The 19,594-nt window shown below is 38.4% G+C and overlaps 1 protein-coding gene and 1 long non-coding RNA gene across 2 annotated transcripts; one reads left to right on the top strand and one right to left on the bottom strand.

Annotated features, from left to right (window-relative positions):
• Positions 1–488: 488 nt before the first annotated feature.
• LOC113050067 (uncharacterized) lies at positions 489–2,260 on the bottom strand. Its single transcript, XR_003276715.1, has 3 exons — positions 1,994–2,260; positions 1,124–1,234; positions 489–763 (listed from the first exon to the last, which is right to left on the bottom strand). It is a non-coding gene; the product is annotated as an uncharacterized LOC113050067 (long non-coding RNA).
• Positions 2,261–13,084: 10,824 nt separating this feature from the next.
• LOC113049829 (inactive peptidyl-prolyl cis-trans isomerase FKBP6-like) lies at positions 13,085–17,975 on the top strand. Its single transcript, XM_026212491.1, has 8 exons — positions 13,085–13,234; positions 13,945–14,062; positions 14,620–14,709; positions 14,811–15,013; positions 15,093–15,212; positions 15,345–15,542; positions 16,850–16,959; positions 17,045–17,975. The coding sequence occupies exons 1-8, from the start codon at positions 13,160–13,162 to the stop codon at positions 17,121–17,123; spliced, it is 993 nt and encodes a 330-aa protein (XP_026068276.1). The 5' UTR covers positions 13,085–13,159; the 3' UTR covers positions 17,124–17,975.
• Positions 17,976–19,594: the final 1,619 nt, after the last annotated feature.

The raw sequence follows: 19,594 nt of genomic DNA, 5'->3' as shown, positions 1-19,594 counted from the left end.
TTGTCACTTCGTGGAATAAAAAGGAGATTGTGCACTTGACCTCAGAAAATGCCCTTGCTTTTAATCACATCTCCTTGTGTTTACATACCAAACTATCAGCACGGTTTTCATGGGGAATCAGTTTTTCTCGATAGCCTTTCCTGCCAAGTCATGTTTATATGACAAATGAGCTTTAGTGAACACAACAGCAGATTGGTACAGTAACATTAAGTTAAACATGCATTCTTAAAAAATTATAATTAAATATAACTCACTCTCAAGCCATTCCAAACCTGACTTTCTTTGTTCTGTGGATCACAAAAAAGACAGTGTTGTTTTGGACCCCACTGGACTTTCACTGAATGAACAAAGATATTTATCATATAACAAAAAAAAAAAAAAAAAAAAAAAATCATACAGGTTTGGAAATTTGGTTAGGTTATGTCAAAATGTCATATTAGATCAGGTGACACTTTATAACATAAAACAATCAATATCAGAAACTGTTTCAAATGAAAATACTTTTTAATAAAGAAAATAACATTGCTGGCCAAACAGATTTAGTCTGCTGCAGCTATTGCTATGGCATTTTTGTGACATTATGCACGTGTACAATGTGTTTTGTGTTGTGCGCTGAGTGACTGTGCCCATCTGTAGTGGCAAGCATAGCAACTACAACAGCAAAAATAAGAGCAGCTGAAATCAATACAGTGGCTACAAGTCCTTTGTTAGCCCGCAGGTACTCCATCTTCTGGTTCATAGCAGATTCCTTACATCTTTTCCTCTAAAATTGAAATGAAAATAGAAAATATTAAGATTATGAATCATCTCCTTTAACACAAATTTGAAAAGTGTATCAGTTTCGCCTTACACAATAAGGCTTTGTTGATAATTGCAATTCATAGGATACTGTGAGTAATATTGTTTATATGATCACTTTATAATAGTAAATAACATGTCTGTCACATTAATGAACACAAAAAGACATAAGCTGTTGAGACTTGCATGCTTGAGGATTTGGCACAAACCTAAGTTCTCTGAATAAACTTAAAAAACATCCATATGAAATAATGACTATTAGATGATATATTAACTCTAGAAATGACAAGACTCATGTTATACATTAAGGAGACACTGTACTTACGGTGCACTGAGGCTTTGCAGGCTTTTGATTAACATCTTCTGCTTTATTTTCATTTTCCAGCATCGTAACTTTCACTTCCTCTGTCTCACTCTTAGCATTTTGAATATTATCCTAAAACAGAGTTATCGACAATTTAGGGTGACATGTTTCCTTAGTGTATACAACATGCTGCATATAAGTATTTTGCTTCTCTGATGCTTTTAATACACAAAAGCCTTTAATAAATCTGAACCATAATAAACCTAATGATTATTAGAAACATAACATTATTTATATATGACAGAATAAAATTACATAATACAAAATACTAACTAATTACATGATATAGAGGTGTATAGAAATAGATTTGGATTAGCAAAATAACCACTATATTAACATCATATTAACTATAAACGTGATCTGCAAACATCTGACAACCATAAAGCAATGCAATTGCAACAGCTTTTTTTGTGCTTGTGCAGTCATTGTTTAAAATAAATGACATCTGGTTTATTATTTTATATCAAATGGAATGACATTCATATATTTGAATAAGGCTCATATGTATTTCAGGGCCACTGCATATTTACAAATGGTATTTATATTTTGCTGTCTTAAGGTGCAAATGGTCAAATAATGCATTCAGTAATCTGTACTATCAGCTGATAACTGAATACTTAAATTGCACTCATAAGCAAGTGTTTGGCCTACATATGAACAAAAGTGAAAGCACATTGCCCTTTCAAATAAAGTGCATACGATTATAACAGTTTGGCCATAATATGTTGCATAACACCGCATAATGGCATTTAAAAATATTGCTCAGAATGTTATATATAAGCTATTCCTTAAACTGTGTACAAATGTCATTGAATGTATGCATATACTCACCATACTGCAGCAGTATCGCGCTGGAGCTTGTATTTGTGCTTGATTCTGGCGATGTAGAAAGAGTGAATGAAAACACAGGTGAAGTGAGAGCAAAGTCCGTATTTGGCTAGTTAAGATGTCATGCAGCTCCTCCTTCTCACTTCACATCAGCAGAGATTCCTCCTTTATTTGTTTTACTGTTTCCACTTCTACTAATCACTGGTTGATTCACTGAAACAGACCATAAATAACCTGCTCATTCTCAGGAAAGAGTGACATACTGTTTATCTATTTATCATTTCAGCTGAAAGGATTCCTGCGAAAAATATATTTTTTTTAAAGAAATCATATGTTCTCACCTCAGGCCCCCAACACACTGTGGTTACAGGTACAAGTATTTATAGCTACATTAGTCAATTTCAATTTACATTAGTCAATTTAATTCTAGTGTTCCCTACATTAAAAAAAAAACCAATGTTTCTTTTTCAAACATGCTTTACGCCATGATTATTCAAACATACCATATTAAAATTATTCAGAGGTTTAAAATCAGTGGAAATAATAATGGTCTTGACTTGAACATATAATTTCAACCTAACATATTATTCACAGTGAATGTTTGTAGCCTATGTACTAAGAAAAAAATATATACATATCACAGTGATTTTTCCTCCATAGCCAAAATATCTAGGACATTAATACATAAGTATAAGCATAACAAAATAGGCTACTGAAAAGACTCAGTGAGAGAAATCTACCTGTTTATACAATGTGGTCAAAGACACATTTTTTTTTTTTGTTCATTATTTTAAGAACTGATTGGAGCACTATATAATTGTTTCATGAAAAGGTGCATGCTAGGGTTGCCAGGATGCTACAACCAAACCTGCCTAATTGCTACTCAAAACTAGCCCAATTGTGTTTTGAGGGTGGTTCCCCTTTTTCTGGGGTGTAAAATACACGCTTTCTGTCACGGTTCCCCTGGTCAATTTGCATTCCAGTGCCAAAATATGATATTATTGGGGCCGATACAAACCCGCAACATCAAAAACAACTGCAGACTTGGCAACACATTATAACATGTAACATTATACAGACTATCAGTTCTTCATAATTTATTTTAAATAAAGTTTAATTTACAATGTATCAATTTAAAATGCAACTGAAAGTAATTCAAAATCTTTCTGAAATCAGTTTAGTATGTAACACAAAGTAATTATCTTCACAGATTGTTTTAAAAGACTCCCATCCACATTGCTGCAGGACTGTACCAGATCAGGCAGAGCTGCACTGAATGGAAACATAGAACAATGGTAAGTGAGAATTATCAAATTACATAAAGAATGACATAATTAATAAGCTTTGATGAATGATACTAACATGTCCCATTGGTATGCCAAGAGAGTCAAGCCAGATCCTGTTAGTGGGACGATGGTCCTGTTTGCAAGAGAGGAAACTTTTAGGGGTTAAGATAGGAGTAGACTGTCCAATATTGTTACATCATCTTTTCATATCTTGCTATGTTTATAATGTATAACATGCCTATATGATTAGCCCTAGCAGAAAAAAAGACAAAAACACACTCATATTGGATATGGCTCCATTCATAATGTATGCAACAAGTAATAACAGTGATGGATTTTAAATGATTACGATACATATAAATAATATATGTAACGTGTGCATAAAAAATAAATAAAATAAAATAAAAATAACAGAACCAGGAAGGAAGCAGGTTCAATAACTCTCCAAAAGTCAATTAAATGGTTCTACATCTCAAACCTAGATTGGATGTAAGACAGGTTTTCAGACACACACCACACAATGTAATAACAATGCAAGTTAGTTTGTCTACACTGAACCTGAAGGTTGCTTTAAAAATGTGTAATGTACTTCCATGTAAGTACTCTTATAAAAATAAAAAGATTTTAGCTGGGGTTTTAGCTTATTCTTCCTCGTGTCATTAAAACATTTCTTCTATGGGGGAAAAAATCTAAATAGCTGACTTACACTAACATTGTTGACAACATTTCTGAATGCCAATGAAAAAAGGAAGCCATATCGGTTTACAACGACATAAAAGTGAGTAGGCCTTTATGATGACAGCTTTTTTTATATATATTTGTGTGAATCATCCATTAACTTGTTAACACGTATTGCCCAAACTCACAAAATAGGTTTTTAAACAAACAGGCAACCACAGTGACAGAACAATTCACAATAGTCCTACATTGTGCTTGGTAATATAATGTAAACAAGGGTTTAGATCTTACCAGAAACGTATGCTGTCATCATTCTTGAATTGGCCCCTACAAACTGTATATCAGAAGTGATGAATCCTTACATCTAATACTCTTAATCTACTTACTGTGAGTTTCTTCATTCAGGGGAGAAGTGCGAAAAATCTTTAATGAGCCTCATAAAACGTGACACAGCAATAGCAGGACAAACCACCCTTGGGGATGTTTAAACTTCATGGATCTCTTACTGTGGTATACTTAAATCTGCAGTCTGTAACTTTTTTTGGTTAAAAATGATCCAAAATCAAAGTAAGTACATAACCAGCCAGTGTTCAAAACAATCGCCTTAATTTAGCCTGATTCACAATGCCCTGTCGAAATAAACAGCATATGCTGGTTAGGTAAGTTTTGATGCTGGGAGGTTGGTTTATGCTGATCCTTTGCTGGTTCATGCTGACCAGCATAAACCAGTCTCCCAGCGTCAAAACATACCAACCCTGCATATTCTGCAGGGTGGTTCGCTTATGATAATGTTTTATCATTTGTGTGGTACAGGTAGGTTTTCACGGGAAATGCTGAGCATGTTGTTGCATCATTACGTCACGTTTGTAAACATAAGGAAGTTTTCCCGGCTACTAGGCTATATCACATGTGGGGATCCAACAGGTGGCAGATTGTTTATAGCCTTTTTTCACAGCAGCTGGAATAATTAAATGTATAATTTTGAGAAAATGTTTATGAAAAAAATATGAATGAAATTAAATTATATTCCAGTTTTAAATGTGGATCTGATTACAGATAGCCTGGGATTACACAAGATTTGTATTTTAAAGACAGTTCGAAGGGAGCATAATTATCTTTTTGGGTTAAAATAATTTCTTAAAGGGGTCATATGTGTCACAGACACGCCAGGCTCCAACACCCTTCAATCACAGCGCAATCCCTCACCTGAGTACTGATCACACACACCTGCCCCTCGTCAGCACCCCAATCTACTGGCACATAAAAGACACTCACACACACAAAGCCACTTTCCGGTCTTGTTCGCATCTAGGATTTGCCTACCTGCTTACTTCAAGGACTACCAGTGTTATACTTACCTGTCTCCAGCGATTCCAAGTTACCTCCTGTGTTCATCGTGAGTGTGTGTGTGTGTGTGTGTGTGTGTGTGTCTCTCCATCCTTCAACGTCCCAAATCCTCTACTGCCACTTGGATCTCTACTCTGCTCAATACAAAGAACAGTATCATAGCACTATCACTCTTCAGTCACTATTGCCACTGCTATTTGACTCACATGTGTTCACTATCCCATCGGCTTGTGTCAATAAAACTCCTTACCTGTTATCTCCAATCTCCGACCCATCTGTACTGTACAGAAGACCAGACCAAACCGCCTGACACAAGCATGAGCCATCCAGACCCCTTTCAGAACCTCGTGGACGCCTTGCGTCGAACACTCACCATTAATCCATCACCTTCATCACCAGCGAGCACTTCCGTTAACAACGCCACCACTTCTTCACCTTCTGTGCACACCAGTCCCATGGCCAAACCAGCGCCCTTCTCTGGTTCGGCGGAGAAATGCAGCGGATTTCTCCTGCAATGCTCACTGGTCCTGAAGATGCAACCGCACTTATACCCCAGCGAAAAGTCAAAGGTAGAATTCATCATCTCACAGTTACAAGGTAAAGCACTTCAATAGGCTTTGGAAAACCCGCCTGGGATTCTTCTATTGGTGAGAAACTTTACAATTCAAAACAAGGCAAAATGACTGTGAATGATTATGCTCTTACGTTCAGAACTCTCGCGGCCACAAGTTTGTGGAATGAACAAACTTTATTGACTACCTATCATCAAGGATTGGACCCACAAGTGTAGTTGCATCTTGCTGCATACGAGGACACCATCAGGCTTGAACGCTTCATCCAACTCTCCAATTGCTTTGCCACGCGTATGCAGTCGTGGCTCGAAGAGCACCAGGCTGGCCCAGAATCTGTGCATATACTGTGGATAGGTTCACCGTAGTGTCGGCCCACTTCAACTGCAAATTGGCATACTTCACGTTGAGGAGATCATTCTCCTGGAAGACTGGCGAAATCCTGAAGTGGGGCGACACCTATTTCATGGACTGTTTATCCGGGTTCCCTGTTCCATCTTCTCCGTTTCCTGAACAGCTTTCTGTCTGTGGTACAACCATTGAGAGTCCAACTGAAAAATGGTCAGTGGATATACCATTGTGTTACGCCCCCTTCAGTGATGTTTTCTGCTCTAAGAGAGCATAACCTCATCCGGATAAATGAGGGGGACGAGTGGAAGACAGCCTTCATAACACCTACTGGACACTACGAGTACCTTTTGATGCCATATGGCCTGGTCAAAGCCCCCTTCGTATTCCAGGATTTCATCCATCAGGTGTTCCAGGAGTTTCTCCACAAATGAAAAGCGGAAAAGTGCTCCTTCCATCAACCCTCAGTGCAGTTCCTTGGCTATAACATCAACAGCTGTGGCATCCGGACGTTTCCATGATCTTTCGTCATGGACGTTGATGCCTCCACCACAGAAGTAGGAGCGGTGCTTTCTCAGCAGCAGGGGAACCCCAGCAGACTCCATCCATGTGCCTTCTTTTCCTGCAAGCTCAACCCGGCGGAGGTGAATTATGACATCGGCAACCGAGAGCTTCTGGCCATCAAGTTAGCTCTTGAGGAGTGGAGGCATTGGCTGGAGGGAGCAAAACATTTTTTTCTGGTACTTATGGACCACAAGAACCTGGAGTATCTGCGAATAGCTAAAAGACTTAACCCCAGACAAGCCCGTTGAGCTTTATTCTTTACCCGCTTTAATTTCACGATTTCCTATCCACCCGGATCCAAGAATGTCAAGGCTGACGCTTTATCCCGTTGTTACACACCTGAGGAAAGCTCTGAAGAGCCTGAAGCCGTACTCCCAGAGAAACTCATCATCAGCCCGATCACCTGGTCCACTGAGACCATACCCTCCTCCAATACCTCCACCAATACTCCACCGGGTTGCCCACAAGGATTGCAGTATATCATCAGGACACGGGGAACCCCACTCATCCACTCTGCTCACACTAGGCACAGGCCACCCAGGGGGTTAATGAAACCCTCTCGTTGCTTAAGGAAAGCTTCTGGTGGCCCAACATGGTATCAGTTGTCAGGAGCTACATGCAAGGATGTACGGAATGCACCATCTCAAAGAGTCCACGTCATCTACCATCTGGTAGCCTTCACAATGGCCTTCACTCTCAGAGATAGACGTTTCCAAACTTCTGTCCAATCATCCTACTACTTGTCCACTTGATCCGATCCCCACTCACTTCCTTCAAGCGATCTTGTCTTCAGTCATACTTTGCTTACTCACGTTATCAACTCCTCTATTCACTCTGGAACATTTCCCTCAGCATTCAAGCAGGCTCAGGTAAGTCCACTGCTCAAGAAACCATCTCTAAATCCAGTGCTTCTTGAAAACTACAGACTGGTATCCCTTCTTCCATTCATTGCAAAGACACTTGAGCGAGCTGTGTTCAACCAGCTTTCTATGTTCCTTGTACAGAACAACCTCCTGGACAGCAACCAATCTGGCTTCAAAAGTGGCCACTCAACTGAATTTGCTCTGCTCTGCTCTCGGGTACTGAAGTCCTGCGACTATCAAGAGCAGCTTCAAAATCCTCAGTACTCATCTTACTGGACCTGTCTGCTGCTTTTGACACTGTTATTCACCAGATTCTCCTGTCCACCCTCAGAAAAATGGGCATCTCTGGAACCGCACTCCCGTGGGTTAAATCCTACCTCTCTGACAGATCCTTCAGTGTGTCTTGGAGGGGTGATGTTTCTAAGTCACAACACTTTGCTACTGGGGTTCCTCAAGGCTCAGTACTTGGACCACTTCTCTTCTCCATCTACATGACGTCATTAGGATCTGTCATTCAGAAGAATGGATTTTCTTACCACTGCCATGCTGATGACACCCAACTCTTCTTCTCATTCCAACCAGATGACCCGATGGTAGCTGCTTGCATTTCAGCCTGTCTGAGTGACATTTCTAGCTGGATGAATGACCATCACCTTCAGCTTAACCTTACGAAGACAGAACTCCTGGTGATTCCAGCTAACCCATTGCTTCATCACAACTTCTCTATACAGCTGGGTTCGTCAATCATTACTCCTTCGAGGACAGCCAGAAACCTAGGAGTTGTGATGGATCATCAGTTAACTTCACAGACCACATTGCTACAATGACCCGGTCCTGCAGGTTTGCCTTATACAACATTAGGAAGATTAGACCCAAGCCAAACCAAGCCACCCAACTTCTTGTCCAAGATCTTATTCTCTCCAGACTGGACTATTGTAATGCTTTCCTGGTGGGCCTTCCTGCATGTACTGTCAAGCCTCTGCAATTGATCCAGAATGCAGCAGCGAGGGTTGTCTTCAATGAACCAAAAAAAGCTCACGTTACTCCTCTCCTCATCAGGTTACACTGGCTACCAGTAGCCGCTCGCATCAAATTCAACGTACTGATGCTTGCCTACAAGACGACCACTGGCACAGCACCAACATACATAAACTCACTCCTAGGTGTGGCCTTCAGCCTATCTTCGGGATACCATCTGCAGTCGAACGGGCAGATGGAGAGGAAGATCCAAGAGATCGGTCGCTTCCTCCGTACCTTCTGTCATGGCCACCAGGACTCTTGGAACCAGTTCCTGGGGTTGGGCTGAGTGTGCACAAAAACTCCCTTCGCCAACCATCTACCAGACTCACACCATTTCAGTGTGTACTCGGTTACCAACCTCCACTATTTCTTTGGTTTGTGGAACCCTCGGATGTACCATCTGTCGACTACTGGTTCCGAGAGAGTGAGAGGGTCTGGGACTCTGCCCACCACCAGCTACAATGTACCAGGGCCCTATGTAGATGCAGGATGACAGCAGACCTTCACCACTCTGAAGCTCCAGCCTATCAACCAGGACAGAAGGTCTGGCTGTCAACTAGGGACATTTGCCTGCGTCTATCATGCCATAAGCTGAGTCCCAGGCTCATTGGCCCATTCACCATCACGGAGCAGATCAACCCAGTCACTTAGAGGCTTCAACTTCCACCTGAGTATCGCAATCACCCCACATTCCATGTTTCCCTCCTGAAACCTCACCATCCTTTTGTTCCTTTCTCCACAAAGCCTGGTGTTGCCGCAGCTGAAACCCCCCTTCCACTCATCTTGGACGACGGTGCCGCTTACGAGGTGCGTCAATTCTTGGATTCCAGGCAACGTGGTGGCTGCTCGAGAACCTTGTGCACTGGGAAGGTTATGGTCCTGAGGAACGCTCATGGGTTCCATGTAACTACATAGCCGACTTAAACTTGCTGGACACCTTCCACGCTACTCATCCCAACAGACCTGCCCCTCCTTACCTGTTATCTCCCGTCTCCAACCCATCTGTACTCTAACAATATGATGCGATTCCAAGTTTTCCTTTCTCTTTGGAGTGTTACAAGCTTGATAGATAAGATCCCCTAAAGTTGCAAAGACTAAATTCTCAAACCCAAAGACATATTCTTTATAAAAGTTAAAACTCTTCCACGCCCTCCTAAAACGTCTCGTTTAAACACACCCCCACATGTTTACGTCACTGTGTTGGAAAATTTGCATAATGCTGCCCCAATGTTTACCCAAAGAAAGAAGGCATAACTTTTATTCACGCTGTTGCCTCCGGTGCAATGTTGTGAAGACACTGTTTCGTTGTGGAAGAGAAAATACTTTGTTTGGCCTTCCAAAAGAGGAGTAGAAATCAATGGTTAAGTTGTATGTACAACACTGTTCCAGAACAGTTCAACCCAAATATTCACATATGTGCAGTGCATTTTATGGAGGACTGTACAATGCCAGTTGTTCTGACTGACAGTCTGCAAGTACGTTTACAAATGTAAAGTATTTGCCACAGCTGATTCAAATGTGAGTTTTGAGCAGTGTAGAGTCATTTTTCGTTTCTCCAATCACAAATGTAGACATGGTTTTATGTTTACGTGGCCTGATGCACTGAAAATATAGTGTAAAAAACAGTATAAATCATTATAATCCGTAATTATTTCCTGAATGGATGCAACAAATGACTCGTTTGTAATGGGTTTCATTGTTTTCGTCTTGTTCTGACCGGGAAACGCATCACAGTATGGCAAGAGGCATAACATAACATTCCCATTGTGGCCAATCACAACGCACTGGATATCTGGACAATCAAAGCACACCTCGCTTTTCAGACTGATGAGCTTTGCAAAATTGACGCGTTTCAGAAATACGGGGCATAGAGGAGAAACAATAATGTACAGTATGTGGAAAATAATGCTTTTTGAACCTTAAACTGCATAAACACATTTCTTTACACCAAATACACAAAATAATGTATTAGCAACATCAAATGACCCCTTTAATATGAAATTTGAATGGTATGACAATTAGAGAGTGTACAGAAATCAAAATCTACACTAGGCAATTCTGATGTTGTTAACATTAAAAATTTGAGAATAAAGTTTAAGCCAATAGTCTTTGAATATGAGATGTGACGGAACATTTGATTTGTTGAATGTAATGAACGATAACGCCCTTACCCTTCACTGAACGAGTTTCGTTTGAGTCTGAATGAAATCGAGAGATCTTCTCGTTCGTGAACAAAATTAATGAGAGTATACCGGGTCAGTCGGCCATTTAGCATGTAAATCTTGATCAGTAATCAACAGATACAAAGTTATAGGTACTGTGCACATACGCTTGTTCTCATATTTAGCAGACGGAACATAACTCCATGTTTAATCCCCCATTTATTAATGTGAATATATTATACAGGTGCTGGTCATATAATTAGAATATCATCAAAAAGTTGATTTATTTAACTAATTCCATTCAAAAGTGAAACTTGTATATTATATTCATTCATTACACATAGACTGATATATTTCAAATGTTTATTTCTTTTAATTTTGATGATTATAACTGACAACTAAGGAAAATCCCAAATTCAGTATCTCAGAAAATAAGAATATAACTTAAGACCAATACAAAGAAAAGATGTTTGTTGGGCAAATCTTGGCCAACTAAAAAGTATGAACATGAAAAGTATGAATATGTACAACACTCAATACTTAGTTGGGGCTCCTTTTTCCTCAATTACTGCAGCAATGCGGCATGGCATGGAGTCGATCAGTCTGTGGAACTGCTCTGGTGTTACGAGAGCCCAGGTTGCTCTTGTATTGGCCTTTGGCTCTTCTGCATTCTTGGGTCTGGCATATCGCATCTTCTTCTTCGCAATACCCCATAGATTTTCAATGGGGTTAAGGTCAGACGAGTTTGCTGGCCAATTAAGTACAGGGATATTAAGGTCCTTAAACCAGGTACTGGAAGCTTTGGCACTGTGTGCAGGTGCCAAGTCCTGTTGGAAAATTAAATCTGCATCTCCATAAAGTTGTTCAGCAGCAGGAAGCATGAAGTGCTCTAAAACTTCATGGTATACGGCTGCGTTGACCTTGGACCTCAGAAAACACAGTGGACCAACACCAGCAGATAACATGTCACCCCAAACCATCACTGACTGTGGAAACTGGAAACTCTTCTTCCAGACTCTGGGACCCTGATGTCCAAAGGAAATGCTAAATTTACTTTCATCAGAGAACATAACTTTGGACCACTCAGCAGCAGTCCAGTCCTTTTTGTCTTAAAACGCTTTTGACGCTGTCTGTTGTTAAAGAGTGGCTTGACACAAGGAATGCGACAGCTGGAACCCGTTTCTTGCATACGTCTGTGCATGTGGTTCTTAAAGCACTGACTCCAGTTGCAGTTAACTCTTTGTTAATCTTCCCCACATTTTTAATGGCTTTTGTTTTACAATCCTCTCCAGTTATCACTATTGATTGTAAACTTTTTTCTACCACATCTTTTCCTTCCCTTCGCCCCTCTATTAATGTGCTTGGACACAGAGCTCTGTGAACAGCCAGCCTCTTTTGCAATGACCTTTTGTGTCCTGCCCTCCTTGTGCAAGGTGTCAATGGTCGTCTTTTGAAAAACTGTCAAGCCAGCAAGACTGTGTAGCCAACAGAACTAGACTGAGAGACCATTTAAAGGCCTTTGCAGGTGTTTTGAGTTAATTAGCTGATTAGAGTGTGGCACCAGGTGTCTTCAATATTCAACCTTTTCACAATATTTACATTTTCTGAGATAATGAATTTGGGCTTTTCCTTAGTTGTCAGTTATAAAAATCTAAATAAACATTTTAAATATTTCAGTATGTGTGTAATGAATTAATATAATATACAAGTTTCACTTTTTGAATGGAATTGGTGAAATCAACTTTTTGATGATATTCTAATTATATGACCACCACCTATATATGAACTGTCTGACCAAACAATTAAAATATTAATTATGCAAGAAAACCTCGTGCTTTTTTCATCTGAACAACATTTAGACTATTTATTTAATGCGATTATGCACACATTTAAGCCAAATCAGTTTTGGCAACAAGTGAATACGTTGATTTAAGACACACATAAGACACTCTTTTTCGCCACCTGCTGGCGTATTTGTGTAATATGAAGAAATGGTCACTGAACGAATCATTTTGGTGAACGAACCGAAAATTAACGAATCTCTAAAATGTCCACCTCTATTTGAGCACGGAAAAGAAGCGATCTGTGAAAGGCCCCAATGTGATATACTATAGCAATAAAATGTATAAATATTAATTTATATTAATCGTTCACTGACAAAAGATCACGGCTGGCAATGCACTCACACTATGGTTGAATACAGACCGGAATCTTTAATGCGCCATTGTGCTCTGAGATTTCACCGGAAATACGTAGGCTGCATGCCGAGACAGCCCTTTCACACTTGCAGACTCACCTCTTTAGAAAGTTTTTGGCCTAAAACACATGCATAATGTCAACAAACGGCAAGACCTCGAGAATATTACAGTTCATAGCCCCAGATGAGCGCCGTCAGTTTGGAATCGAGGTAACTTCAACTGCCCTGCGGAAAAAACACCTGGCTAATGTCTAATGATGCATGATCAATTTAGAACCGAACGCTCCAACAAGCAATTTACTTCTCTTTAAATGTGTTTAGATGAGATTTATTTTAACATTAGTACTCTACAACGCCACTACTAGACAAAATACGGTCTAGAATTTATATATATATATATATATATATATAAAATATAAAAACAAGGTTATTAACCTCCACTTGTTATGTACTTGGAGGTGGCCACAGGCTTGGACATGACCTGATAGTGCTCAGTGCAAAAATATGTAGGTTGGTACCTTGCAAGCTACCATGTTACTAAAATATGCGTTCAGTACTTTCAGTTGTGTACCACTTTCAACAAAAGAATACTGCTGTTGTGCCATGATATAACCAAATGATATAAGATGCTAATTACTTGATGTTTTAATATAACAATACTGAACAATTGCCATATTCACATGACATAAGTTTATGTGGTACTCCAAGATAGCTTACTTCAAAAAAAAAAGCTAAATATGGTAGTATGTCAAGAAACAAATGTAGTCTCTGTTTATTTTTATTTTTATTTTTTTATTTTTGGTATTTAATGTTAAATGTATTATGTATTACGTTACATGGTTGGTCCAATTTTGTGCTCAACTCGAAAATTTGCTTTAACATTAATTCAGTTTTTTTCTTTCTTTTTCTTTTTGTCTTAGACTCCATTCCAGCGTTTGGCTTGGCAAATGCAAGACATATTAGGGGATGGAGGAATTCTCAAAGAGGTGGTCCATGCAGGAGAAGGCCCCCCTGTACCCATGCATGCCTCTGTATCAAGTAAATGACTGAAATGAACATGGTGGTTTTATAAAGTTCTAGCTTCTTGCTTATGATAGTCAAATAATTCAGAAATAAATTATTCTTAGAACTCACACTCACACACACACACACACACACACACACACACACACACACAGACACAGACACTACCATTAAAAAGTTTGTGGTCGACATTTTTTAAAAGTCTCATATGTCAACCAAGGCTGCAATTAATTGATAAAAAAAAAGTTATATTGTGAAATGTAACAATGTAACAATTTTAAATATGTTTTTTATTTCAACATATTTAAAATGTAAATGTATTATTGTGATGCTAAAACTAATCATTCTAATATGCTGCTTTGGTGCTTAAATATTTCTTATTATCAATGCTGAAAACAGTTAATATTTATTGTCTGAAAACTTTAGAAAATTTAAAATAATCATTTATTTACTGTCTTTTAAATTTAAATGTAATGTATCCTTGCTTAATAAAAGTATTAATTAAAATAAAATACATTTGATTGGTAGTGCATGTACTTTTAGCTGCCAACATGAACTCGTTTCATCCACAGTTCATTTCTCTGGTTTCATCGAGTATTCTGACACACCATTTGAGACAACCAGCCACTTTAAATTTCCACGAATGATGAAGCTTGGTAGAGGTAGGATGGAAACTGAATTCCTCCGTTAGAGTGATAATCACGATTCTCCTGTAAATTCTCTTCTTTGTCCTCTGCCGAGACTCTTTAATCTCTCCCAATAGATGTTACTTTGTATGGCCTAGAGCTTGGTCTTCTTACTATGAAGAAAGGCGAGTTTTCTCGTTTTCTTTTCAAGCCCAAATATGCCTATGGGGACCTTGGATGCCCCCCACACATACCTCCATTAGCCACAGTCCTCTATGAGGTGCAAGTCCTCGATTTCCTGGACTCGGCACAAGTGGATGAGTTCATGGATTTGAGTATGGTAAGATTTTTATGCATTTAGCTTGCTCAGATCATTTGGTTGTTGCTTCAGATATTGTAATCTCAACATTACTCTTCAGAAAGAGCAGAACAGTGTTCCTCTGTCCACATTTCTGAATGTACTGGACACACAGCGGAGCTTTGGCAACCTCTGCTTCAATAAGAAGCGCTATGAAGATGCTCGAGAGCGATACAAACAGGTTCTGAGCTTATAACAGTTTTATTAGTTTCTGAGAAATTAGAGTTTGTAAATGGATAGAAGAAAAATGTTATTGTATTCTAATACCTGATAATAGATTGTCATTACACACTAATGTTGGTGCATGGTACAGGCCGTGACACTTTTGCAGAATCGTGAGCCGGTGGATGAAGAAGAGAAGAAGTGTCTTGAGGAAATGAAATTGCCTTTCCTGCTCAACCTCTCATTCACGTACCTCAAACTGGAGAAACCCCACAAGGCCCTTTGCTACGGTCAGAAAGTGCTGGACATCAGCCCTCAGAACACTAAAGCGCTCTTCCGCTGCGGCCAGGTTGGGCAACATTTAGGCATTTTTATTTCCTTTGTTGATAACCTTATTGTAATCTTTCAGTAAAAATCTAGGGGCTGTCAGTTGAGTTAAAATGAGAATAAAATTAAGATATGCTGATTTATTAACTGAATTAAGAAAACAAGATGTAAGAAAGTCAGCCTAATCTAGTGTGTCAGATCATTTGCTTTTTAATCGAAAGAAGAACTGTACAGTTATATTCTGGGATTCTCCCACTAACACCGGATTGACAAGTCTGTTGGGACAGATTGCTTTCTTATCACTGCTCCACAGTTCAGTTTTAATTGAACTGGATCTCAAACCGATTATTTTGGTGCTACTCTGAGCACGATTGCTATGTTCATTATGGCAAACTAACCAAACAATGGGAGAAAATGTGCCAGGTTCCCAAAATAAACCCTCCAAAGGAACCAGTTGTGAAAATGAGTAATTGCACACATAAGAACTCAATAGACTGGTTTCTTTACATTTCAATGAAAATAAAATGATAGGTTGATCACTGGCCGACAGCAATCCATTTACAATCAAGTAGACAGAGTGTGGTCACATCAGATAAATTTGATGGGCAAAGGTCTGTTGTCAATAGTGAAACGATGTATCATGCACAGTTTCCACAGTAGTCACAGAAGCCAGCAGCTTTCTGTTGGACAGCGTAACAATTTCAGATGACTGATCTGAAATTGAGTGAAATCTGAATGGGGAGCTCACCCTCACACACAAGTCCAGATTGCTCAGATTCCAATTGGAATGACTCTATTTCACCCACAAAATTTTAGGGACCCTTCAAATAGAATATGTTTAATTCTTTGCCTTTTTTTAAATTGCTGTTACTCGTTCAGACTAAGGCCACCCTGTTGCTCTTTTTCTGAGTCTCAAGCAGTGAGCTCAATGATTTCCATCCCGTAAAGTTCTGATTAGCTTTTGTGAATGGCATTTTGTTCATTTTTTACTGCATGTTCAGATGGGGCCAGAATAGACTTGCTAAATCAAAAGTAATACACCAAGTTTGAATTGCTGTTCTAGTGTGAAAATTCTTTATGATTGAAAAACTCCTTATGATTGAATTTAAGATTAAGATTTACTTTTGCTTTTGTACTAATGTAGTTTTTTTTTAGTGATCACATCAGGTAAATGTGTTCAGTGCAAATGAAAATGTTAAACTGACAGCCCTTATAAAGACCTTTTCTTTAGAATCCTGAAGAAACTTCCAGTCAGGTTTTTATTTGTGTTTTGTTAACCATTGTAGCGGAAGACCACATATATTAAGAGCTTTCTTTATTTTTAATGAGGCCTGTTTGGAGATGAATGACTATGAGAAAGCACAAGATTACCTTACACTCGCTCAGGCGAACAAGCCATTCGACCCTGACATCAACACCTTGCTGAGAAAGCTGGCTCTGTAAGTTTTTCTTATCTGATAGTTTTGTCAAGTCTTCCTACATGTGTTAACTTGAAAGCTAAGCAAATCTACTGATCTTTTACAGATGCTATAAGGACTATTTGGACAAAGAGAGAGAGATGTGCTCCAAGATGTTCTCGGGTTTTAAAGGAATGGAAAAGTGAAGCTTGCAGTGTCCATGGTGGTATTTTTACCATTTTTCAAACCCTCCAGGATGACCACAAGTGGGCAGTATAAACCCAACAAATTGTAATTTTGGTGTGAGTGGCCCAACATTGCCTCAAATGTTGTCATACTTTTAATTGCTTACAGTTCACTTTTGTTTTGCATTATTATCGTTACTGTAAGATAAGCTTTATTATAGCAGACAGTCAAGATTTTGCAGTGTTGTGTTCAGTACTCTATATGGAGCATCAGGATGTCTCCGAAGCGTGTGGCTGGAGTTTCAGAGGTTTTATAGACTTGTTCATTAATTGAATTATTTCTCATACACCTTTTTTTTTCTTTCTTTTTTTTGCATGCCATGCAATGCTCGTCTTGATTTTACTTACTTTGTGTGTGTTACATTTTGAAGTTAACATGAAAACAATAAGTTGTTATGCCTTGCTCAGAGTTTAGAATTTTCTTTAGATTTATGTGGAAATTAATAATACTCTATACGATTATAAATGCACATATATTTAGTTGAACAGAAGAGTAAAAAAATGTCAATACATATTCTATGTATAAAGTTTACCCTTATACGTGTCTTGTTATCTTTTGTTATCTTGGTACATTTTACTGCCTAGTCTTTCCTCCCTGTCTTAACACAGAAATACTAGTCTTCAGCAGCCCCCAAAATTTATTTGGATACTTAAAGCTCCCTTAAAATGTAATTTCATTATCGCAAAATATTAAACCATGTTGTGTCTGCCAAAAGTTCTGTATTTTTTCAGAAAAAGTTTTCTCCGAAGTATTGTAACTGATGTATGAGGTTAGTTCTTCTCAAGTTCACACGTCAACAGCAGAGTAACCACAGGTGTAGCTCATCACATTTACTATGTAAAAAAAAAACAAAAAAATGGCATTACATATTTGCTCCAACTTGCTTGCAATCCAGGTTTTTTACTCAATTGTATATTTTATCATTTTTTATATAAACATTGTATTTTGTAAGTTACTTTGGATAAAAGCATCTGCTAAATGTAAGTGTAAACCACAGAATGTCACAAATATGTTGGTGCCAGTTAACAAGAAGCAACATAACTTTCAATGTTTATGAAGGTTCGTGTTAAAACTTTCCATGTGGATTAACCGAGTTTACCTCAGTATGGAGTTGTAAAGATGCCGTCTTTCAACAGAGCCAGGCTTTTGACCACACTGGCCTACAATATTTAAGAAAATCCCCACAAAGATTTGTAAAGTGATGTTCCAATGCTGTTATATGTAACTGTTATGAATAGTCTTTTCTGTGGCTGGATGAGCAGCGCAAACAACAGTTAATCTTAAAACAAACAGCAGGTCTGTAAATCCTTGGACTTTCTGCGTCCTTGGTAACTTTAGTCCAGTGAAGTCTGTCCTTTCTTGTTTTCGTTTCTTTTGAGTGTTGCTCTGCTGACATTTACCAGATGTGAAGATGTAATTATGTGTGTACGAAGTGACGTTTATTATTCTTGACCCAGACCTGTCCAGGTTCGTTGGGTTTTCTCCTGGACTAAGCTCTTGGTGATTGGCACCAAGTTAATTTTTTAAAACCATAGGTCTTTAAAACTACTGTTTTTCCAAAGCAACATGTATGATATTTTGTAGATTTCTTAGCATTCTTTTATTGTTTTGTCTTACGGGGAAAGTTCACCCAGAAATTCTGTTATCATTTACTCTCCATTATGTTCCAAACATAATTTTTTCTTTAACACAAAATAAGATATTGTGAGTATATTTTCAAACATTGAAAGTCTGGTACTTCAAATTTATGAAAAGAAAAAAAGAATGGTGTTCCACAGAATAATTGAGATACAGATATCGAGCAACATGACCGTGAACAAATTCATTAATTTGAGGGTGAACAGTAAAAGTGACATTTAGAGACATTTCGTCCCCTCTGAATTATAAGGTTCTATCTGATATTTTTAAGGCTCTGTCTGAATTTTTAATGTGTACATTAGTTTTTATTATTAGTAAAAAAATTGACATTTGATCGGAAACATACAGCTACTTTTTTGAATGACAGTCGAAGGAAAAACAGACTTTTTGCTCATAACTGGAGTAGTTATAGCATCTACCAGCAGGGACTAACAGCTGGATTTACAGCCACAATAAAACAGTTAGAGACCAATCCTTGTTCCTCAAGTAATGTGACATTGTCACCATAAATGTAGGGTGGAGACTTGGTTCTATCCATTGGATGGTACAATTATGTGAATAGAATCTTGCAGTTATGTAAGAAAGGGGCAGGTTTACACAGTCTGTATAGTCTGTTATTTCACTGAAAAGATAAGTTATGACATTTTAATTGAAAATTACAAGGTGGAAAAAGTTAAACATGCATGCCTGAGTCATACACAAAGATTGGTAATATAGTAAAAACAAAACGATAGTGCATTTTTATTTCTGAAAGATGAATTATGCTATTTTATCACCTAATGGGTATGATGCT

Source organism: Carassius auratus, chromosome 30, assembly GCF_003368295.1.
Source record: "Carassius auratus strain Wakin chromosome 30, ASM336829v1, whole genome shotgun sequence".
NCBI classification, from domain to species: Eukaryota; Metazoa; Chordata; class Actinopteri; order Cypriniformes; family Cyprinidae; genus Carassius; species Carassius auratus.
This window is presented reverse-complemented; position numbering and strand designations above follow the sequence as displayed.